This window comes from Harmonia axyridis, chromosome 3 (genome assembly GCF_914767665.1).
Source record: "Harmonia axyridis chromosome 3, icHarAxyr1.1, whole genome shotgun sequence".
NCBI classification, from domain to species: domain Eukaryota; kingdom Metazoa; phylum Arthropoda; class Insecta; order Coleoptera; family Coccinellidae; genus Harmonia; species Harmonia axyridis.
Window position 1 is genome coordinate 51,760,224 of NC_059503.1, and position 24,597 is coordinate 51,784,820.

General features: G+C 32.3%; 3 protein-coding genes across 10 annotated transcripts in view; 1 reads left to right on the top strand and 2 right to left on the bottom strand.

Moving 5' to 3' along the window:
• The window catches only part of LOC123676714 (oxysterol-binding protein 1), a 43,207-nt gene extending 25,094 nt beyond the window's left edge, over positions 1–18,113 (bottom strand). For 2 of the 7 annotated variants that reach the window (XM_045612860.1, XM_045612859.1), the window contains exons 1-5: positions 17,826–18,113; positions 8,272–8,334; positions 2,737–2,925; positions 2,386–2,436; positions 1,529–1,799 (exon numbers count right to left, since the gene is read on the bottom strand). In XM_045612860.1, coding sequence (XP_045468816.1) covers positions 1,529–1,799; positions 2,386–2,436; positions 2,737–2,925; positions 8,272–8,334; positions 17,826–17,968 — 717 coding nt within the window. In that variant the 5' untranslated portion in view covers positions 17,969–18,113. The remainder of the gene's footprint in view (positions 1–1,528; positions 1,800–2,385; positions 2,437–2,736; positions 2,926–8,271; positions 8,335–17,825) is intronic. The other 5 variants (XM_045612862.1, XM_045612861.1, XM_045612866.1 and 2 more) reach the window with 3 other exon arrangements.
• Positions 18,114–18,281: 168 nt separating this feature from the next.
• LOC123676715 lies at positions 18,282–21,774 on the top strand. Of its 2 annotated transcripts, none has more exons than XM_045612867.1 (2): positions 18,282–19,575; positions 20,493–21,774. In XM_045612867.1, the coding sequence occupies exons 1-2, from the start codon at positions 18,926–18,928 to the stop codon at positions 21,292–21,294; spliced, it is 1,452 nt and encodes a 483-aa protein (XP_045468823.1). In that variant the 5' UTR covers positions 18,282–18,925; the 3' UTR covers positions 21,295–21,774. The 2 variants fall into 2 exon arrangements, with proteins under 2 accessions (XP_045468823.1, XP_045468824.1); XM_045612868.1 differs by having other exon boundaries at positions 18,282–18,722; positions 20,493–21,773.
• A 693-nt stretch (positions 21,775–22,467) lies between these two features.
• LOC123676716 (transmembrane protein 134) lies at positions 22,468–24,553 on the bottom strand. The gene is made up of 2 exons (XM_045612869.1): positions 24,067–24,553; positions 22,468–23,759 (listed from the first exon to the last, which is right to left on the bottom strand). Exons 1-2 carry the CDS (start codon positions 24,246–24,248, stop codon positions 23,411–23,413), a joined length of 531 nt encoding a protein of 176 aa, XP_045468825.1. The 5' UTR covers positions 24,249–24,553; the 3' UTR covers positions 22,468–23,410.
• Positions 24,554–24,597: the final 44 nt, after the last annotated feature.

A 24,597-nucleotide genomic window follows, 5' to 3' on the forward strand; every position in this document is an offset into this window, starting at 1 on the left:
ATTTCACTGATGCTGCAACTATACACAGGCAAAATTATAGCAACGGACAAAATCTCAAATTTGTATTTAATTTTCTCTTGAACCCTTTTATTTTTTCGAATTGTGACTTGATTCCTTGGGGAAATAAAGTATATGACGCTAGAACATAATCACTTATGTGTTGAAACAATTTGTTGACCATATGTCTAAGCTTGGTTCATGATATTTTGGATATCCAGCACTACAGTGAGTTAATAAAACACAGTGACGACAATACGTTCAAATTGAGTCTAAAAATGGCGATTTGGGCAGGGCTTAACCATAGAACTCAATTGACTGAACTGACAATTCGTCAAAATGAAAATTATTGGGCCTGATAGGTTTGTATATGGAACAAATTTATTCAAATAAAGAATAATACAGTATCTCAATAAAATGGGCCTTACATTTTGAATAGATCCCAAGAATAAGGTAAACGAAAAAAGCCGCCATATTTAGGCTCAGGCTGCTTGAGCCATCTATTAACAAACAGCTATGAAATAGTTTTCGGGTTCGTGGGGTATAGCCATATTTTGAACTTAAGCTCCCAAATAACGGGTGTTTTTTTCGAGGTATATAACTTTAAGTTGGCATTACTGTTCAAGATGGCGACCGATTTAACAGCTGTCAAGTGATTTATTTTCAGTTTGCTTTGGCAATTCATCATGAATAGACTCATGCCTGAACAACACTTGCAAATAGTATAATTTTATTTCGAAAATAATGGTTCTGTGCGGAATACGTATCGCGCACTACGTCCATTTTATTTTTTTTAACGATGAAGCGCACTTCTGGTTGAATGGCTACGTCAACAAACAAAACTGCCGCATTTGGAGTGAAGCTAATCCTCAAGTGTATGTCGAAACACCGTTACATCCAGAAAAACCGACTGTTTGGTGCGCTTTATGGGCTGGTGGAATCATTGGTCCCTACTTCTTCAAAAACGATGATGGCCAGAACGTTACAGTCAATGGTGATCGATATAGAGCCATGATTACTAATTTTTTTCATTCCTGAATTGAATAACCATGATGTCCAGGAGCTGTGGTTCCAACAAGACGGCGCAACATGTCACACAGCTCATGCCACAATCGATTTATTGAAAGACACGTTAGGTGACCGCCCAATTTCACGTTTTGGACCTGTGAATTGGCCTCCAAGATCTTGTGATTTAACACCGCTAGACTACTTTCTGTGGGGCTATGTAAAGTCATTGGTCTATCTATGCGGATAAGCGACAAACCCTTGACCATTTGGAAGACAACATTCGCCGTGTTATTGCCGATATAAGGCACAAATGTTGGAAAAAGTCATCGAAAATTGGACGTCCAGATTGGACTACATCCGAGCCAACCGTGGCGGTCATATGCCAGAAATCATATTTAAAATGTAATGTCACAAGATTATCTTGCGGATAAATAATATTCATGTCAATCGAATAATCCATCGTTGTTTTATTTTGTTCTATAGAACTAAAAAAAACAACCTTTAATTGAAAACTTGGACTTACATTTATCATGGCATTTGTGGATATTCTGAACAAAGTAGCCCTTTCTCCAACTTCTTTGGTTTTGCCCTGACATATCTCTAAATCTCCATTGCTAGATTCCAGTTCGTTAAGTGGTTTACAAAGGGATTTCCAATGCTTCTGAATCAGTTCACTGCAAGTCTCCAAGTCGTTGAGTTGAGCCTCGAGTTTTCGGATGACAGAAGACCATTCTTCTGGATTTCCCGAACCATCAACTTCTTGCTCTTCGTCGTCTTCAGACTCCATACTTCTTCTGCAAAACATAAAATTATTTCATTAATCGTCAGAGACATAAAAACAAAATGATTTTCCCATATATTTTAATATTGTTAACATCATTTTAATAAATATTGTTGATTAATATGCCAAATGTTGCGACTTCTTGAAAACTATCATTTATTGATTATAGAGGATGTCTCAGAAGTCACATTTTCGATTTTTTTTTTCAATTTTTTTGATAACTATTATGATTTATCCTTTTACCCGATTCCAACATGACGTCGACTTTTGGGACACCCCGTATAGAAAAATAATTTTAAGAGAATAATGTAACGTAATGTAAGCGAACCCAAATTGACTCCGAAGAAATATAAATTACTTGACTTATTTAAACTCTATAAAATATCGCCATTATTCTAAAGTATTATTGATATTCAATGAAAACGACCTTGAATGAAGCAAATCAAGAACATATTGGACCAGATGCTTTGAGCAAAAAACTTTTTATTTCATGCATATTCAAACTGAACGAAGCCACCTGATGAATAAGCATGTGGTGACAGTACTTTTAAAAATATAAATCCCAATATTGTTAGAACCTAAAATTGACAAATACAAACCTACGACCTTCTAAATTCATCAATTGATTCCAAGAAATATACGGTTTCAACCTGAAAATAATAAACATGACATCCTGATAGTAAAAAAAATTAATCAACCCAAGCTACTCCATTCAATGAAGATAGTTTCAAATATGAGACTTACTCATATGGCAAATGAATACCAACTTGAAGGCGATATCTATTGAGCAAATCTGGTCTTATTTTAGGATTTTCATAAAAGAATTTATTGACAATCCAAATTATTTTCTTTCCCTTGACCAACATTCAATTGTATATTATAGTGATTTATTTACACTACTATATAAATACAAAAGTGTCATACTGTGCAATTTGAGTAAGTGTACTTACATAGCTTTGGCCTTTGCCAGCTCTAAGGCTGTTACCCAGGATTGCCTTTCTACTTCTGAAGCAGCACGTATATGGAACGTCTGGGTACCTCCATTTGATATAACGAACGTTGTGGCATCAACTGTATATATAAGAGCACCATGCAAAGAAATACTTCCACGACAAGTATGTGCCATCTCTGCTTGGTTTCTGTAAATAAATGACCTACCATCATAACATGTTCACCAATGCTTCAAGCTATGATTTTTCTAAACTACAGTTTTTTAGTTAGAAAATTTGAGGAAAATGAAGAAATAATTATTCTAATAATAAACATCCAAACTGTCATACCTGGAATTTTTACAGATTTTGTAGTGTATTTTTGGGTAGTGCAGACTCCAAAAATTGAAGCTTAACAATCATAACAAAGAATAATAATCTGCGTTTCAATGAACTTTATATTCAAAATATTTAAATGTTCAGGATTCATATTATAATTTCATCACACTTTTGGAATTTTCACCAAATTTCACGCATACAGCAGTTTCGAAGAACATTCTAGATAAGGTAATCAACAGTCAGATAATTTTAGGATTTTCTGCAGTAGTTAAGAAGGTCTTTCACCTGACGTTTCGTCTACAACTAATCTTCAGAGTACTTTGGATTGTAACTCAGCAATACTCGATTGTAATGCTTCGAACTGATAGTTCTGAGCAACTCGAGAATTCTCAGAAAAAGCATTGGAAATTGTGCATCAAGATGCAATCATTTCTTCAACTTGTTTTTTTCGCAACAGGCCTACATTTTTTGCTAAAACAATATTTTATTCTTCAACTCTATGTGAAGAAAGCCATTATTGTAGCTAGCTGGTAGTCTATATGTATAACCAAATAGGCCGCCATATGCATTGACTGCATTCAGTCTTCTGAACACTAATCTGAAGTTGTAACTTCCTGGTTTGTAAGATACCATGAAAACACGGGAAAAATTTTTTAGGAAACGAAAATGGATATAAAAAATAAATGGAAAATTCGATCTTTCCCCATGGTACAGGGCGTTTCACCATTGACGATTTCGACAGAGTATCATTAGGCTTCATTCGAGCTACATTCTCAAATTTTTTTTTGAAATAGACAGAGTGTACAAAAAAGTGTAAATGACCAAGCATATAGTTTTTTCTTATGGAACTCCCTGCTTTTTATTGAATTTTCAAATTGTAAGCACAGAATGAACCCAAGTATATTCGGAGTTTTATATGCCCAAAACTCACCGTTTTCGAGATATTTCGATTTTTAATGAATTAAATCCTAATAACTTTGAAATGAATGAATTTATTTGAATGACATTTTGAAAGTGAGAACTAGAAGAACGGAGTTAAGTACTGACTTTTTGATAATCATTGAGAATTCTACTGAGAGTTCAAAATGAGACGATTCATTGCTGACTTACCCAAACGTTAAAATAGGGCTTATGCCAAATGGCACACAAATTTTTTTAGTAACAAAGTGATAATGAAAAAAACTAAAAAGAAATAAAATTAAAACAAAGTAATTTCCACCAAACTTTGTTTTTAATTTATTTATAATGAATTAAGTAGGTATCGAATCCATTGAAATTGAAAAATGCAATACTACGCAATTTTATCAATTCTGAGACTTTCAATTCAATATGAATTTTAACACTACCACAAACCGAGTGTTCTGAAATGTAATTCGAATTTCATCGAGTTTCACAGAACCCGAACTCCCCTCTTTCAAATGAAAATCCTGCATTCTATAATTCGAAAAGCTTTTATAAAAAACTAACGCCCAGTTGCAAGAACGTTCATTAAAATGTAATGTCGTCATTTAAATTTTAATCCTTCAGAAGCAGCAGCCTATTGGCTACCTGCACCGTTTAAAGGAGGATTAAAATTAAAACTGGGTGTATAAATTAATGAAAATGGCGCTAATCTTTGAAGTTTGTGCGAGATTCATTGATTTATTGACCTGGATTTATTAATTATTTATTTAAGCTGCAGTTGATACCAATATGTGTATTATTTTATCATGCGCGCAAATGAACTGATTCTATTCACTCCTTTCAGTCCTTCAAGTATTTTTGACTTAAGTTCAAGATGTAAAGGAATTCATAAGCATGATGCACATGAAACAGATATTCAGGTTCATTGAATACAAAAATTTCAAAGAAAAAAATCAAAATTTTAGATAAGAGTAATGAAGTAATCAATTTGTACCACTGATAGGTTTACTCAGTGAAGTTCTGTGATCGAGCTCTCGATAACACTGTTGAGCTAGTTTCAAACCAGGAGGATAAGATCTCGTGAAATTAATCTTACGGAAAAACCATTCTGATCCAAACTTATCTGAATTTTCAACTAAGCAGGAAATCAGCTTGACGCTTTTGCAAATAATAAAACTTCATAGAGATATTAATGGGTTATCCATTTTGTGGTTCCGAAAGTAAACGTAGAATGAAACACAATCATTTAGAATATCGATTAAATTTATTCATTATGTGTGGAATAAAACATCATTTAAATGTCCTAAATCTCTTACAGGACTCGATCATTGTGAGGTAATTTTCGATGACTCGCCGGCACATTTCGGGCAATATCTCACCAATAATTTGACGGATGTTGGTTTTCAAATCTTCAATTTTCTCGGCATAAACACGTTCCACCGCATAACCCCACAGAAAAAAATCCAGAGGCGATAAATCACAAGATCTTGGCGGCCAATTCAAATCACTTAAACGAGAAATTACGCGTCCTGGAAATTTTTCTTGCAATAAAGCATAAAGCCTGGACAGGTAGTGTTGTGTGGCTTGTTGCGCCATCTTTCTGGAACCTCATCTCTTCCAATTCCGTATCATTCATTTCAGGTAATCGATGAGAACTGACGGTTCAAGTGACACCTTCATTTTCACAGAGTTACGAGTCAATCACCCCACAAGACCAAATTTGCACATCATACACTACTTCTTGTGGATGGTATGGTCTCTCAGCAGTTAAATGTGAATTTTCACTGCCTCTTATGCGACAACTATGCCACCGTGTGAAAAATGTGCTACGTTGCTGAAGAAAATCCGATACGAAAAATCGTCATCCAAACGTTGTTGTTGAAGCACCCAATCGACATAGGCTCTATGCATTCCATGGTCAGCTGGCATGGGGTGCCGTAAGAGAGGCCCAAAATTTTGAGACCGTCTAAGAATGGATAAATTTGGATCTTCTTCAACACTTTCACTTACAGCAGCAATATTTCGATGATGTATGGGCCTTAAGACATCAGGAACAGGTCCAGTCTCTTCGAATTTTTTCACTTTTCACATCTTTCCAATTACCACCTCAGAAGGACGATTATTTATTTATTTATTTTCAACGACTTTTTCACATAAATTAGATAAACTCTCGAGAGACGAAGTTTAGCTACTGGCTACTCTAACACTTAACATTGATATTCTGTCAACTATAATCTGTCCGTAATGCATGAAACGTACTTACTACAGAATCATTATTTTTGTAGAAAGTTTTCATAATTTTCACAGGTTAAGCAGTACATAACCGATCCATATTGTTAAATGGCCAACCTTCAACTAAACATAGGTATAGCTCTTCGGATTACTGTTTTTTTATTCAGGGTGATTCACCGCGATGGCCTATTAGACGTTTATGGAAAACTAATCATAATTTTGTGCTGAAAATTTGTATGTTGGTGTTTGAGACAATGTTCCTTTTCCTTAAAATATTTTCAGATCTCTACAACATCCGGTTGTACCGAAAACAGACTACTACTTCCTTATTTCAAATGGCACATCCAATATATTATTACATCATTAGATAGCTTTTTTGATAACAATTTCAGGAATATACCATACTTTGAGTATAAACTCAACAGTCCATGAGTTAGTGAGATTCTTATAAAAAAAATGGTGGCGACGAGGACTCACATTTTTTAATTTTTTTGAAAGAAAAGGTTTTTTCGGAAAAAAACTTTTTAGAACCTAATTTTTTATTGTCAGTCAATTCTACGTATAAAAAAAGAAAGAGTTACTTAAGCAGACCCTCTAACTTAAATGAATACTTTAAGAGTTATCGACGAAGAACTTTAAATGAGGAAAAACCGCAAATTCTAATTGTGCCTTCTGGAAACACAAAAAGAAACTAAAATTTGATGTTTCGATAACTAAATTTGACATTTCAAGAATTGCAATTAATTGCTCGTTGGGATTGTTGAGAAATCCATCAACCAATATAATTTTCATTTACGAATAATTGATTACACTTCAAAAAATGTCAAATTTAGTTATAGAAACATCGAAATTTACTTTCTTTCTTTGTTTTCCTGAAGTCAAAGACTACTCCAGACAGTTAGAAATTGCGGTTTTTCCTCATTTTAAGTTCTTCCTCGATATCAAAGTATGCATTTTAGGTAGAGGGAGTATTTAAGGAACGCCCCTCTTTTTATACGTAGAATTAGTTCACATAGAATAGTTCATGATCTTCTGATAAACACTCTGTATATTTTTGGTCCAAACTGCAAACAGTCTTATAATGCTACGTATTTGCATAATCGAAAATGAATTTTTCCGAGAAAAACATTTTTTGCAGAAATATTTAAAAAAATGCGAGTTCTCATCGCCACCATTTTTTTTCATAAGAAGCCTATTAACTCATTAACAGTTGAGTTTTTACCCAATGTATGGCATATTGCTGAAATTGTCAAGAAAAAACGGCTATCTATGGTGGGTGTGACATTTGAAATAAGGAAGTAGTAATATGTTTCCGGTATAACTGGAAGTTGTAGAGATCTGAAATTATTTTAGGGAGAAAGACCATTGTCTCAACTAAAAATGAAAATTTTCACCACAAAACCATTATTAGTTCTTCATAAACGTTTAATAGGCCATTGCGGTGAACCACCCTGTATACGCATGTGAAAACCACGACATGGATAACCCAGTATTATTCTGAACTATTTGAAAATTTCAAAGAATGAACATACTCCGCACAAACCAACCATGCATCTTAAAGAATTTCATTATCAATCCAAATATAAAATTTATCAAATATTCCACAAATTGCTTAAATGGTACTCTACACTTGAAATCATAATTAAGTAAGCATAATAAGCATAAGATTTACTCATAGAACCCTTGAATTCAGATATTCAACAAGCGCTGAATTCAAAAACTTAATTTGTGTAAATCTCATAAATAAAAGCAGATCTGTTAGTTTTAAGATTCATAAGTGCAGTTGCAGAAAGCGCCAAGAGTTAAAAGAGCAGACATAGCAACAAAACGAGCTTAAAAAAATTAATATTGAAATACTTCATCTGAGTAATGGGATGAGGATAAAAAATCTGCCATTAGGGAAGAAGATTACTATTTTATTATGAGATATAGGTAATGTAGATTTTTATTGGCACTTTCTAAATTTCAATTGAATATATTCATTGTATGTAGGTACCACAAAACAATAAAAACTTACAAAATGAAAACTTCTGAATGATAATGATGGTATGTTGTGCAGGGTTTGTTTAAAAACCTACTCACCCAGATTTAAATTTTCGCCTTCTTCTAAGAGATAGAGTCGACACAGCTCCATTATTTTCGACCCTGCACAACAGATATCTTTCTTACTTTGTAAACGTATCAATTGGGGAGAAGTATCAGTCGGAAAATCAATTAAATACCGACACAATTTTTTCTTCGAGCATGCATGAACTACATACAGTGTGATCCAGATTTTAGTTCAATAACTTTGGAGCCAGAGAACTATTTTCATGAATAAAATTCCTATAAACATATATCCCAACAAGCTTCGTTTTAGGGATACAGGGTGTTAAAGTTTGGAAAACAAAAACTTTCTGATAATTCTAGATGGATAACATTCATTGTTTTGATTTATAGGTATCGTAGTCTTGATAATGTAATATTTCGAATAAGGTAAGTGTCTCCTGCCAAAATTACCAGTGGCGTAGATATAGGAGTGCGATGATCATTTTCTTATTGGAAATCTACACCACTTATTATCAATAATATAATAATAATAGTATATTATTTTCGAGAAAATTGTTTCGTTTGTGAAACCAACAGGGATTCATTAAAAAAAAGGGCATCTTGAATTTTTTCATTGAATTACCATTTTCGGGATAATCGAATACAACACTATACACAAAAATCTACAAAAATTAATTTTTCAAATTTTCCCATTAGTGATTAATGAAAGTACGAAAATTCGCGTAGTAATTGAACATTTCAGAAAGAACATTTGTTAGACACTCAAACAATAAAAAATGTTCTGAATACATTTTACGCCATTACTGAAAATGGAATGGAATGGAAACCGCTTCGAACTTGTTAAAATTAACTACATAAATTGTGAAAATTTTGCAGTAGCAGTTTAAAAAATTAAGCTATTGGGATAAGAATGTGATGTGAAGAATATAAACTGTGTGAGTCGATGATAAACTGACAATTTGTTGATGTCATCGAGTAATAAACATAGATGGATGGAGTACATGCAATTTTCACATGTCCCCAACATGGTTAGATTACGTTGTCGGATTGTGATATATTTTCAAATCCACAATTTCACTATATCTTTATGAATGTATATAATGAAATATATTTATTTGAGTAATCCCCGATTATATATGCAAATTTGAATATTTGAAATTCGATATTTCTCCTAATTGTCGAATTTATAAAAGCAGAATATTTATTATTTCCTGTATCTACCTGATGAAAACCAAGGTTTGGCAACCTTTGCTCTCCTAGTGTCATGGGTTGTTTCACGTCGTTTGGCGCGCTTGAAATTTTTCTTATGAATTTCTGATATATTCAGGTATTTATTTCAATATATTTTGAGTTAATATCATAATATGAAACATTGATCCACTATGGGACAAAAGAAGTTCATTGTTTGTGGAGAAACTCGGGAATTCAGTGAGATATCCTATCACCGATATGTTTTCATTTCCGCGCGCTTCATTTCAAATTTGATAGTTCATGTTGGGGACAAAATTTACTTACTGATAATGACATAATGCTCCCTTTATCTATGTTTATCACTCTGAGGTTGCTGTAGACCGTATAGTGTTGATGAAAACCCAGAATGATCGTTTCCCTCTCGATTTTGGGAATTAGGATTTTTTATGGCCAGAATGGGAAGGTATTCATGTGGACGACGTTTGTTTTCAACAATGCGGCGCTAAGTGCCACAAAAGCAACGAAGCAATCGCAATTTTGCAAGAAAAGTTAGCCGATTTATTTATCGAAGAGTTGAACTCACATTTAGACTTTATTTTTGGGCCACGTGAAACATAAGGTCAATGCGCCACAATTCATGACGTTAAAGATGGAATTCGTGAAGTTATCAAGAACATACAGCCGCAAATGCGCGAACTGGTCATAAAAATTTTCATGAAAAGGATATTGTGCTGCAACCGTAGCCATTTGGCTGATATGCTTTTCCATCATTAATGGCATAACATCGTCTTCACAATGAAATAAACATCCATTGATTTCTCTTGAAATATACTAGTCTTTTTTTATATTGAAAATAAAACCTCTTATTGGAAAAACCTATCTCTGAACCTGAACCTAGCGATATTGCAATATTTTGTTAATTCTATCTATTATTTCCATTGAACTATTCAATACAATCGATTATTCAGCAGATTAAAGATATATAGAAACAGATGCATTTCTCGGTTTTTCTTAGAATTAAATTGTATTAATTATATTCGATTAATTTTTTCACGATTACTAAGATAAGTCAGCAATTGTTTTCAATGAACTCAAGGCTTATCTAAAGGAAATTATTAGGCGAGTATTTGAGAAATATTGATCGAATTTCAGCGCTGATAAACGCTATTTGAAAACTATTCATCCTAGGAAAATTTCGCATCGTTATCACAATAACCGACTGATACTCTCAAGAATTTGCAATGAAATAGAATATTTTCCTAAAAATCTTCCACTATAAACTTTACGAAAAACTATATTGATACAATAACACTACAACCACTAGCTGTTGAAACCAAAATTCATGTACCTACATATCCATAACCAACTTGATGCATTTATCTAGGTGGTGTTGGTATACCTAACACAAAGAGAATCGATAATGTCTAATGACACATAAAAAACTTCATTCAACTCCGAGAGTTCGATCTGCATCAGATGAACATCTGGTTCAGCTTAATCATAACAATATGCAGGATGTCCCATCTCCAATGATTTATTTCGGTAATTTCTTATAGTGTGATATCTTGAAACCCATCGATTGATTTAGCCAGCATCCTGAAGTATATTAGGATTGAGCAAGCAACCCCCTGAGAGACAGATGTTGGCGAAATTATTGCTTTCAAGTTTATCAAAGGTAGAGTGATCATTTTCAGAATGAAAACACTTATGGCCTCTGAATTAGAAATTTTCAATCGCAAAATACATTTCAGTCCATTTTGAACAATTCATAAATATACTAACTGACAAAGAAACCGCAACACCCAGTGAAACATAGAAAGTATAGCAAGGAGTAAATGATTGAATTTGGAGAAAAAAATCGTGACAGTATTTTCATGTGAAAAATTTTTGTTACTTAAATATTGTAGTCGTTTTTTGCAGATTTTTTAAATTTTACAACAAACCAGCTGTTCAGGGAGATCCAAAATCGATGTTTAGTAGTTGTTGAAATGCCTAGAGCACGTGTACGCAGAATTTATCGCCAGCTAAGTGAATTTGAAAGAGGTCGAATTATTAGTCTACGGGAGACGGGGTTTTCATTTCGAGAAATCGCTAACCGTACGAACAGAAATCCAACTACTGCTATGAGATTTTGTCAAGCGTGGTTTGATAATGCCCAAAATCGAAGAAAAGTAGGCACCGGACGTCGAAGGGGCACAAATGAAGTTCAAGATCGACGTCTAAGACTATGGCCATTAGAGACCGATTTGCGACAACTCGATCTTTGGCTAATGAGTGGCTAGGAGAACAAGGACATTCTGGAACTGTCCGAACGATTAACCGCCGGATAAGGTTTTTTGAAGTGCAGCATTGTGTTACCTCTGACGGTTGAGCATCGCCGGCAACGATTACAGTGGTGCGAGAACGTCAACATTGGAATGTGGAATGGAATCTGGTCGTCTTTTCTGATGAATCTCGATTCTCCTTGGGTGCACATGATGGCCGAAGAAGGGTTAGACGACATAAGGGAGAGAGACGTGAACCTCAGTTTGAGGTTGAGCGTCATGTACACGGGACAGTAGGCGTTATGGTATGGGGTGCTATTGCACATTCAAGTAGGTCACCTTTAGTCTTTATTCGAGGTAATATGACAGCTCTGCGTTACCTTCAAGAAATAGCGGAGTCATATGTTCTCCCTTGCCTTGACCGGCTCGAGGGTCCAATATTTCAGCAAGATAATGCCCGACCTCGTGTTGCCAGAGTTAGTTTAAACTTTTTCGAAGCCATGTGAATCTTTTGCCATGGACGCTCAGATCACTCGATCTTTCGCCCATAGAGCATGTTTGGGATTCATGGCTTTGAAATTTACCCCAGTCCCCACAGATTTTGGAGGCTCTGAGACATGTTGCACAAGTAGCTTGGAAAAGTATCCTTCAAGAAGAAATAGACCATCTTATTGCATCAATGCAAGATAATCGCGGTGGACAATCACATTATTAACAAATTTATTAAAAAAAATGTAAACTCTTGGTTTCTTCTTCAAATTTCAATCATTTACTCCTTGCTATACTATCTATATTTTACAAAAGAAAAATTAAAATTGAAACAGCCCCTTCGGTAAGTCGCTGTTCTCAACTTGTTGGCCTTTTTCCTTCGACTACATGGAAAATTTTCAAATGATCTCGGCTTACGTGCCGAGAATTAAAGCCGAATGACTATCATTATTCAATTCGCATTTTTGCTGATTGGGCTAATTTGAAACTGATTGAAGATGAACATTTTCATCGAAGAATTGTGTTTGGTGATGAAGCTTATTTCTGGTTGAATGGCTTAGTTGATGAGCAAAATTGCTGTTTATAGAGCAACGACCGTCATACGGCCAAATTTATTGAAAAAAGTAGTGGAAAATTAGACTGATCGAATGGACTGCAACTATGCCAGAAATCATTTAAAAACAAATGAATGCCAAGAAATTATCTACCAGATCATTATAATAAAAAATTCATCTCAACAATATTTATGCCTTGTATTGGTATTTAAAATCCACAAGCTCTTAAAAAACACCCATTATAAGTTGAATGGCGTATGTTTCAATAACAGTGTTTATGAAGCCAAACCAATCAACAAATGATAAATAGAAACATTTTACTCGCACGCGATTTCCACATTGTGCACAACACGGAGGTTTCCGATTGACCTGCACTCTGACGAAGCATAACCATACTCTTGTTAAAATCCTATATGAATATTCATTCAAATACATTATTATTTAAAAGTTTTTTTTGGTAGGTTTCCGGTGATTCGGCCGTTTTTAGACGTTTCACATCTTCAGGAAAGCTTTATTATATAAATTAAAGATTTTGTTTATTTTAAATTATAAAGCTTTCGTTGTGCACCTTATTCATCAATTTCCCATTATTCATAACAAAATTGAATAACATAAAACTAACTTATGTACAGGGTGGGCAAATTTCGATGTTTTAGCACTGCAACTTTTAAACAAGAGGAGATAGACAAAATCTGATACCCCATTCTCGGTCTCTTTTTCTGAGAAACTAACAAGGGTAGTAATCATTTTTGGCCACATTCTTTTGTTTTCGAGTTATAAGCGAAAATTTGATTTATATCTCCGCTAAAACTGCTGATAGAGCTCTGAAATTAAAACATTATACAGCCACTTCTTTACGTATAATCCAGTGGCGTGCTTGTCTTTTCAAAAGGGTCTTCAATTATGAAGGTATGACCCAAAGTTATGTTTTTTTAAAATGGAAACAGTGGATTTCTGTGCCATTTTTTGAAAGCTTAATTTTTTCTGATTTCAAATATATATAACATCATATGGTTTGTATAGTCAAAAACCTTTTTTTATCTAAATATCCCAATATTTCTATGGTTTCAACTGTTGATATCTATAGGTAGATTCGAATTTTGTAGAAATTAGTAAAAAGCATAGAAATAATCAAAAAGAACACTGCTCTTGATATAGAAAGCTCAATTTTTCTGTTTTTGACCATTTTCTGTTATTTATTCCAATACAAATCATACAATGTTATATATTTTTGAAATCAGAAAAAATTGAGCTTTCAAAAAATGATACAGAAATCTAGAGTCCCCATTTGAAAAAATATAACTTTGGGTCATAGCTTCGCAATTAAAAACCCTTTTGAAAAGACGAGCACGCCTCTGGATTCGACGTAAAAAAGTGCCCGTATAATATTTTAATTTCAGAGATCTATTATCAGTATTAGCGGAGATATAAACGTTTTTCGATATCGCCATTTTTCCAATTTTCGCTTATAACTCGAAAACAAAAGAAGGTGGCCAAAAATGAATATACTACCCTTATTAGTTTCAAGAAAAAGAGACCGAGAATGGGGTATCAGATTTTGTATATCTCCTCTTGTTTAAAAGTTGTATTGCTAAAACATCGAAATTTGCCCACTCTGTAAATTGCTATTTGACTTGCATAAATGATAACATTTTGTCTATTTTCAAGTAGTGATTGTTACCTGCTATTTGTTATTTGATGCTGCTTGAAATCACACTAAATTTGTACTTAAATCGGTTTAATCGTGACAAGACAATTTTTGACCAAAAAATTGCAAAATAAGGATATTTCCCTCATTCAGAGAAACTTATTTCGAAAAATGGTGAGGGATATTTTAGAACAAACCTTCACTTTTTCAAGACTCAAATACGAAATCAATCGGCGTGTTTCAAGAAATCATCACATATAAATAAAAGCAATATAAGGAATGGCTCGTTTGAAATGGGACTTCCTATATAAAAAAGAAAAATAAATTCATCATGAGGTTAGGCTAATCCAACTTTTTATACCAAGAGAATGCACTGGTAATGTTAGTGTTAAAAGCACACAATAAAAAAACAAACACATTCAAAATGCACACATACAAATAACTATAAATGGTCAACGTATTACATTGATGACACTAATAAAGAGTAAGAAATCTAATTGATTTATTTTTACAGTTACGAAAAATAAAGTAATAGATGAAGAATCTTATCTGATTTAAATAAACCCAACCAAAATTTATTGTTTCTCAATTTTATGTTTGGTCTTATACATTTTTAAGTTATCTGAGACAATATTTGAACTTGTTCTCAAAATAGATAGATTTATCCCATTTCGGAATCGAACTCGGAATCGAACTTTTCATATTGATTTCTAATAAAAATGTTTTTTTCGTGGAAAACATGCATTTAATGTTGAATAAAATGAAAATATTAAAATACTCCGAATCAATTATTTTAAACACGATTTTTTTCCTAGAACTTTGGAACTAAGTAGAAAAATATATCAAATGTGTCAATGTATCAATGGTAAATATAATAGAATCATAATAAATGATTTCAGAAATAATATTCTACTGATGAAGGTCGAAATTGAACTGATCCAAAGAATAAGTAAACAACTGACATAATGTTAAATATGATATCAAACAAGTGTTTCAGAGTAGATCCTGGTTACTACTATACGGGGTGTCCCAGAGTAGGTGTAACAAATTGATAGGATAGATATGCAAATTTACTGCAAATATGAATCCTAACTTTTTTCACTTATGAGAAGTGAGTTGGAAAAAAATTTCTCGTTTTTTTTTTCAATAATTCCAAAATTATAAGATATTTCGAAGCGATTCAAAACAACTTGTTATGAAAACAATATTGATCATTATTAAAATTTACTTTAATTTGTGTCCATTTCAAATTTCTAAATTTTTCATTATAAATTCCGTTAATTTTCAAGTATGTACAAGGTGTCCCAAATTCGATGCTCATTGAAAGAATCGAGAGAACTCTAAGAGTTAGAGAAAAAATCTCTAAAGACTCCCGATCTCTTTTTTCGAAATAATAAGATATCAGAAAGCAGATCATATATATCTTGATTCGTTCTTGAGTTACAGGACATTACTGAAAAATATTTCGCTTTGTCTTGGTTTCTGTTCGAGATAGATATTCGAAAAATTCTAAAAATGGTTTATATTATACTCATAGCAGATTATAGAAATAAATTACAATTTTTAAGATATGAAGAGTTGGTGTTTCTTAAATGGGACATCCTATATTTTTCGAAGCAGATTTGTCGAAAAGCATCGAGATATTTGTTCGTGGTAGAATGAGCCTTCTGTACGAGCATTATACATTATTTTCTCTAATTCATTGCATTTTCATTGAAATTAATGAAATATTTCCATAAATATATTTTAGTGATTTTTGCATTGAAAAATGTTGGTTGGCAGAACTGATTTCTTTAAGGCAAATTGATGAATTGACAGATAAAGCCGTGGCGGAAAGTTCGGAGTACCAACATAGAATAATAAAATATTACCATGAAAACTGTGCGTTTCTGATATATTCTCGCACGATTTTGTTCTACAAGATGTGGAAGAATGAACGGAATAACCACAGAATTAGAGAATAGTTATTTATAATACAAGTGCGGAAGGCATTGATATTCTTCCACGAGTTCAAAATTCAAAAACGAGCCACGAAGTGGCGAGTTTTTGAATGAACGAGTGGTAGAATGAGCCTTCTGTACGAGTATTATACATTATTTTCTCTAATTCATTGCATTTTCATTGAAATTAATGAAATATTTCCATAAATATAATTTAGTGATTTTTGCATTGAAAAATGTTGGTTGGCAGAAATGATTTATTTAAGGCAATTTGATGAATTGACAGATAAAGCCGTAGCGGAAAGTTCGGAGTGCCAACATAGAATAATAAAATATAACCATGAAAACTGTGCGTTTCTGATATATTCTCGCACGATTTTGTTCTACAAGATGTGGAAGAATGAACGGAATAACCACAGAATTAGAGAAAATACATTCTTAAATCAACGTGATAATTGATTTACATATATAATTTCCTAAACTGGAATGTAATTATAGACCATTTTTTGAATTATATAGAGCGCTTGTTATCAAGTGAAGGTGTTCTTTGCTTAGTTCTTTCCTTCGTAAGCTCTGTGAAATGAATGGCTGAAATATTGAAATAAATTTTCTGAAATAATTTTTTTCAAGGAGTTTATTGGCTATCATAAGCTCCATACTGGATTTAAGCTTCCCCTAATGAATGAATGAATGAATAAATAAACCCTCTTTTCAATCTGGCAACATAGCTGCCAATTTGACAGAAAATTGAACGTCATTCGAGGGTCTCAAGGTCAAATACCTATTCTACATGTTTACCATTACTTTTGTTAAAGTTGAATTCCTTTCAATTATTAATGAATTTCAAATATAAAAAAATTGTATGGCCTAAAACATCTAAATGATCAAATGATTTTTCTAATACTTTCCTTAATAATCTAAATGCCAATTCTCATTAGATAAAATACAGTTGATCAAGTTTTTGAATAAAAAAAACATTAAATAATTACGGTAACCTGAAGACCAACATAATAAATATTCAATTGAGAGACAGATTTCCACAAAACATTCAGTTGAACTTTCCATAATCAACCACATAAGTTGAAAAGACAGGAATAAGTTTATTTCCTGATAACATACCAGGTACTATTGGAAAAGATAAGGAAAATTTCATATTATTTCCTTAGAAAGAGCGCAGGGTTGAAAGACGATTTCAATCAAATTTGGATATGAAATTAGAGACTTATCTTTATGTTTTGTATAAATAATAATATAATACTATCTTTTCCAATATACATAGATATGTTATTTATTCAAATACATCATAATTTAATGGTGATCTAATAGGTGTTAGAACACTTATACTCGCATTAAATATTGTTTTATTTATCGAACAAGTGGCACTTAAATTTTGGCACTGCAACATCATTGATCTATCGCTAAGAAAATCCCATAGCCAACTATTCTAAACAAGCACCAATATCACGAAAAACGCTAGCGAAATGAGCAAAAAATTATTCACCTGTAATAAGAAAGGTGCCCATTTTGCAGTACAAACCATCGTCTCTGGTAACCCTTTAGGTAATTAGTCCATTTGAATAGCCATCCTTTCATTGCTGGTTCATTCTGACCCGAAGCACTTTTGGCAGTACCGCTATCACCCATCCTAAACAAAGTTCTATCCTAAAATTAGAAAACAATTTCCGATATTCTCATAGTTTATTGCTTTTTCTAATTTTTTTTAATTTCGTGAAAAAAGAACGCGAGCAACGCAAGCAGTTGCCTATTTGCTAAACGTCATGCTTGATTGTCATGTTACGTCAAAAGTTGTCAATTTTCCGATGTTGATTGTCAAAAAACATACGGTTGTCACAGAAATTAATGTAGTCTTTAATTGATATTACTACTACTCTTCCCGAAGAAGTCTCAACTTTCCATTCACGATATGTTCATTTTTAAGCTGTTTCCTTTTTTTCAGGACACTTTAGAAATACATCACTGGTTTCTGAAATGTCAGTTTTGCTTACTTGAGTTTCATTCAGGTTCGTCTTGACTGAAAATTAGGCTGACCATATGTTTTTAAAGAAAAAACAGATTTGTCACCATATGATCTAAGTATGATTTGATAATGGGGAACTGATTAAGTTTCCGAAATGATGAAGTATTCATAAGGGAATATAAAAACTTTTACATGTGAAGAGATCGAAATCCAAACCACATATGCGTTTTACCCTTACAAATGCATCACTATGTTTCCCGAAGATTTTCTTAACGAACAACAAAATTACATAACAAATATGATACTAGTAGTAATTTTAGGGGGTTTACTGGGGATTGTTTTTCTTCCCAAATGCTATAGAATGGTACGTCAGTATGACATTTGTGACGTCACGTTAAAATCACAACAAAAAGGAAACAGGTAGGATTTAGGATTACGTTAGTTAAAGAATAAAAAAAACATCAGGATGAAACTGGTTTGTCTAATATCAATTTGAAATTGTTCATTCAATTGAAGTTGCAAGAGTTGACGTTCATGACATTAAATAGACACACTGGAATATACCTAGTACCCTGTATTGATCGCTCTTGAAATAAACATTGCGAAAATCCTTAAGAGGCACAATGGATCCACAGCTTTTTTGGGAACTTTCTTTCTTAGGGGTACTCTTGGTCATCACTAGAGTTCTATATTTGATATTCCAAATAACAACTGGTAGCACCAGGTCGAGTGACGTTTTTGGAAGATCAAAATGCAGGACAATGATTTTTATTGGTTCAGGAGGCCATACAACGGAAATGCTAAAATTATTACGAGGCGTCGAATTTTCTAAATTCACACCTCGTTTTTACATAATGGCTAAAACAGATCAAAGGAGCTATGACAAAGTTGTGAACTTTGAGAAGACGAAAGAGGATAAAGACTATTTCATAATTAAAGTTCCAAGAAGTAGAGAAGTGCATCAATCTTATCTTACATCTATTATAACAACTCTTTACTCCATTTTATATTCGGTGCCAATTGTTATAAAAACTTGGCCAGACATTGTAATCTGCAACGGGCCTGGTAGCTGTGTGCCAATTTGTTTTATTTGTTTTGTACTCAAGTGTTTGTTCATTAAAAACATTCAAGTAGTTTTTATTGAAAGCTATTGTCGTGTGAAGACTTTCTCTTTGACTGGTAAAATAATGGCATATTTAGCTGATAATTTTCTTGTACATTGGTTAGAACTACGACATAGAATGAAGAGAGCTGAGTATATTGGAAGACTCATGTAATATTTGAATATATATATCTACCATTTTACTAAATGTAGATGTTGAAAGTATTTAGTTAATAGTAAAGCTCATCTTCCTTCGTGTTATGTACTATATTTATCTTCACTATTTGTAATGCATACAATTTTCAGTAAAAGTTAGGAAACTAATGAAATTTTTCTAATACCTCTGTACTCCTTGCTTTTGATTCCTTTTTTTTCTTCAATAATATTCAAATTGTCTCTGTTTAATTTTCTACAACAGCTTAATTAACTATTAATCACAACTCTTCATTTATAATATTTTTAATCTTACTTTCTTGTATGATACATATAGATATTATTTGTTAATTTTGCATTCATACTAATGTTCATATCTTTTTTATAGAGATATACATAGCTCTATACTCCCTGATTCTGATACCTTTTATTCTTTTTTTTTAATTATACTAAAATTGCCCCTATTTAATTTTTTTCATTTTCTGCAACAGCTTAGTTAACTTAATTTATCACAAATCTTTTCATTTAGAATATTATTTTTTAATCAGATTTTCTTGTATGGTACATATACAGTGGCGGCGCCAGAGGGGGACCCTTCTAAATTTTTGCTGCCCCCCCCCCTGAAGTGTCCCATGAGCAAAAAACTACAACATGAATCAAACTTTGTCCTCCCCTATTCTTGAAAACTGTTGTCGCCACTGTAATATAATGTTAATTTTGTATTCATTCAATGTTGATATCTTTTTTATAAAAATTTTCTTATTCAAATCAATAAATCTTTTCTCAAAAAGAATAAAAGTTTGTTAAAAACTATTTTTCATAAAATTACATTATAAAGCTATTTTTCCAAAAAAACATCAAATCAACTAGTATTCAGTGCTAACTATAGGCAATTTTCCGTTATTACCAATAATTTTATTATCTCTATTTTATAGTCCTACAATGGAAGAACCTCCTTCGAACTTATTGTGTGAACAAGATGGTCATGTTCCTCAATTACCACCCCGATTGAAAAAAGCTGAAGAATCAGTATTGGAAGAACCAACCTTTCCAGATAATGATGACATAGACGAGGAAATTTCAGCACAAATGACTCAATCCTATAGTGAAATATCCTTCAAAACTGATCCAAGTCCAGGAGACGAAGATATTTTCTTACCAGGTTCTTCAGCCGTACCTCTAGCTGAGCAGATGTTACAAAGACCTGCAACATTGGCTTACGATAGGAATTTTACACCGAATAAGCCTATGAACCTCGAAGGTACTTTTCACAGAGAGGGTAACATGACACATTACGTTACTGATAACTTAGAATATAAGATCAAACTATCTAGTCCTGTTTCAAAGAAAAGCGACACCCCTTCGAATAGTTCCAAAAGTAGTACTCCTATGAGTTTGCACCGCAGGAATATTTTCCAACAGATGGGATTACCAAACTTGTCGTTGTTGCAAGATTTGGAATATGAAGCTCAGAGTATGGCCACTTCGATTGATGCTCTCACAGAAAATTTGTGTGAAATTCTACAATCAATTTCTTCGTTAACAGCTCAAAATGTTGATATATATAAAGATGCTGTTACAAAGATGTCTGAAGCCATGGATTCGAACATAAAGAGTATGTACACCATGATGGCCAAAGCTGAGGAAGTCACAAAAACCATGAAGAATGTACAAGGATATTCACAAAGAATTAAAGATATCAGAAGACTGGTTGATTTGTTTGAAAGCTACCTTTGATTAAGGAAAAAACAATAATTTGCTTGATATGATCTCTTATTTATAGGACTCGGAAGATTTCTCTGTGTTTATTCAGAATTTAGTCAATTTTTTAATTCAAATTGACTTTCAATAAAACTTATGAAGGCTTTTTGGTAACATTCTTCCAATATTATTCGATATGAGAAGAATTATATGGAATTAATTAAGAAGAATTGAAATAATCTGAAAAAAAGAATTGAATTATTTTATTTATTGAATATATATAATTGAATGTATTATTTAAAATATATTATTTTCTGCAGAAGAAGCTCTAGAAATATTTAAGATGTATAAAAAAAATAGTAATAAAGTGTATTTGCCAAAAAATTACCAGAATTTTCTCTAAAGAAAAATTTATGTTGGATGGAGAACATTCTCATTTATAATATTCTATTTATTTATAGTGGCTACTAACTTGTGATTTTTAGTTGCAAAAATTCAATAAAAAACATTGTTCCATAAAAAAATACATATGTTTCGTCACTTACACTTTCTTGGTACACCCTGTGTATTTCCAAACATTTTGAGAATGAAGTTCTTATGGAGCCTAATGATACTGTGGCGTAAAAAAATTCGAAAACTTCATGGCATAAACACAACAAAGCATCGCATCAATAGTTTGTGTATACCCCTTTCCAATCGAGTTTTATAATAAATTAAATCCAAAATTGTCACACACTTTGTATGAAATGGGGTAATGTGCAAAATATCTTGATATATAATTTTTTTATGGATATCTAGCAGTGGCATTCGTACATTTTATTCTAAAATCCTAATAGAAATTTTGAAAATCTAAACTGTGGCTTTGCAGCTGAAAATATTATATTTTTCAATGAAATTTGGTTCAAAAATCAGTTGCTGAATGACATTGTCGTTCAAGCTTGAAACGATATCCATTAATGATTTTTTGGGACTGAAAATTGGAAATTCCAACTGAAATAATTCAGATTTTAATTATCTGAATTATTTCAGTTGGAATTTTCAATTTTCTGTCTCAATTGAATTCCAACCTCAAGATTTTCCATTATAAAAACATATAATGGAAAATCTTGAGGTTGGAATTCAGAATCAATTCTTCAATCAAAAGAATTCCCATTGCATTATAACTAATATTGCTGAAATTCAAACCAACTTGTTTAGGGTACATCAAAATAAAAATTCGAATATATGTATTATTCAAGACACATAAACAAATTAAATAATTATCGAAAACATGACAAAATACACCATAAATAAATTCATTATCAAATAGGGTTAAGCAATTCAAGTAAAAAAACTTAATATAAGTGAATTAAATTTTTAAATCAAAAGTGGCACATAAATATAATATCAATACAATCTCAGGATTTCTAAATAATTTTTATCCTAAATAATTATCACAAAAATCAGACTCCAGACACTTTTTTTAATCTCACATATTCCAATTTTAGGATCTTATTCAAATGTTTATCAGGACTAAGATTGAATTTTTAATTTTATAATTCATAAATTTCATTTAAAGTTTACAACCTAGAAGAAAAACATGAAATGAAATTTATCTTTCAAAATTGATGAAATTGTATTCGCTGTTCGACTCATCTAAAAAATTCACAAAGTCCTAATTAATAGATATACCCTTTAATTTGAGAACAAAGGGTAAATTCACATTCACGAACTTCATTACAAAATATCTCCCAAATAAAAAAATAATGAACATTGTTCGGTATATTCAATTTTTGATCAGATAATATTTTGAATATTAATATGTACAATCTAATTGTGGCTTGAGAAATATTTCTTTTACCTTTATAAATGACCACAATATAGCAGCATTGCAAACACTTGAAAGATTGATTATCTATATTCTAATCCTATCCTGTCTGTTCAGGTTAAACAGAATATCATGAAGTGAGTTAAATACATATTAGGATAAAAACTAAGTGGTTTTAATTAAATTTTCAATGACTCAACTCAACAGTTATTTCACATGAATATAAAAAAAAACCTTTTTAGGTCAGCCTGAACAAACAACGTGTGAATTGAACACAAAATATTTTCAAAGATAGATTAAAACATTGATATATACAACTTTGGTTAAAATCAAAAGTAGAAAAATTCAAGTAAAGAGAGGTAAATTGTGAAAATGGTAACCTCTTTTTCCCTTAGCTGCTAGATAGATATAGACTACATGGTAAGCTCCTGGTATGAAACAAATTAGCCCAGCTAGAAGGAAGACAGCTCCCTGTAAGCTTGACTGTGGAGTTATAAAGGTTGCAATTGCTGTTGCTAGCAGGCCAATTCCAATTATCAATAGGGTTGCAGCTGCTAAGACCATCCTCCAGTTTTCTCTTACTTTTGGATGGTTAAAGCAAGAACTACCCCAGTAGTCCTGACTAGAACACTCATAGTAGTCTTGTATCAAAGAATCACTGTCTCTAGATGTGTCTCTTGCGAGTTTGTATCCCCTGAAGAGTAGAATTAATTAGGTTATATGGATATCCATTAGATGAGTAAATTCAAGGAGATAATTGCCAAATAAATTTATTTCTTAAAAAAAAATTAAATCTGAGTATAACAATTTAGTTAATCTTCACTTAAAAAGTTCTCAAATAGTCTTTGAAAGTGTCTAGCATATATTCAGGAAATGAACTTTCAAAGTTTTCCTTATAAAGAAAGAAAGAATCTACTTCCAAATAAGGAAGTTCCTTGAAACTAGACCTTGTCCTGAAAGGTATTTGAAAAATTGAACGAAATTAATTTAATGTTACTTACCTTCCATTATCAACTCTAACACAATTCAATTCGCCTTGACTTGCTATACTGGAATTTGATAATGGGGATCTTGGTATCGTTGACCCATAAACTTTGATGGCTTCGTCAGTCTCTTCCTCAAATGCATCATCAATAGAAAATCTTTTCAGTTTTCCACCAGGAGAAATGAACTGGTTTGACATTATTAATTTTAATGAAAAAACTCCACTTGTTTCAAACTTTCAAAAATTACACCGGTAGTTTCAATATATGTGATGATAATGGAATCATCGTATTTTAAATCCTATTTATTAGCCATCAGAATTTAATTCGAAAATCACGAATTCTAAAAAATTCAGAAGTTATGCGATTCGTTTTTATTTATGCTTATTTTAATGGCTCCAAAGTTCATTTCAGTGTTGGGTTTTTATTTCTAATTATTGAAAATACCTGCAGCTAATTACTAAACATCACAATTCACAAAACAAATTGTTGTAGTAAATATCAGAAACGTCATTTGATTTGACGTATATGTCTTATTGGGAAATAGTA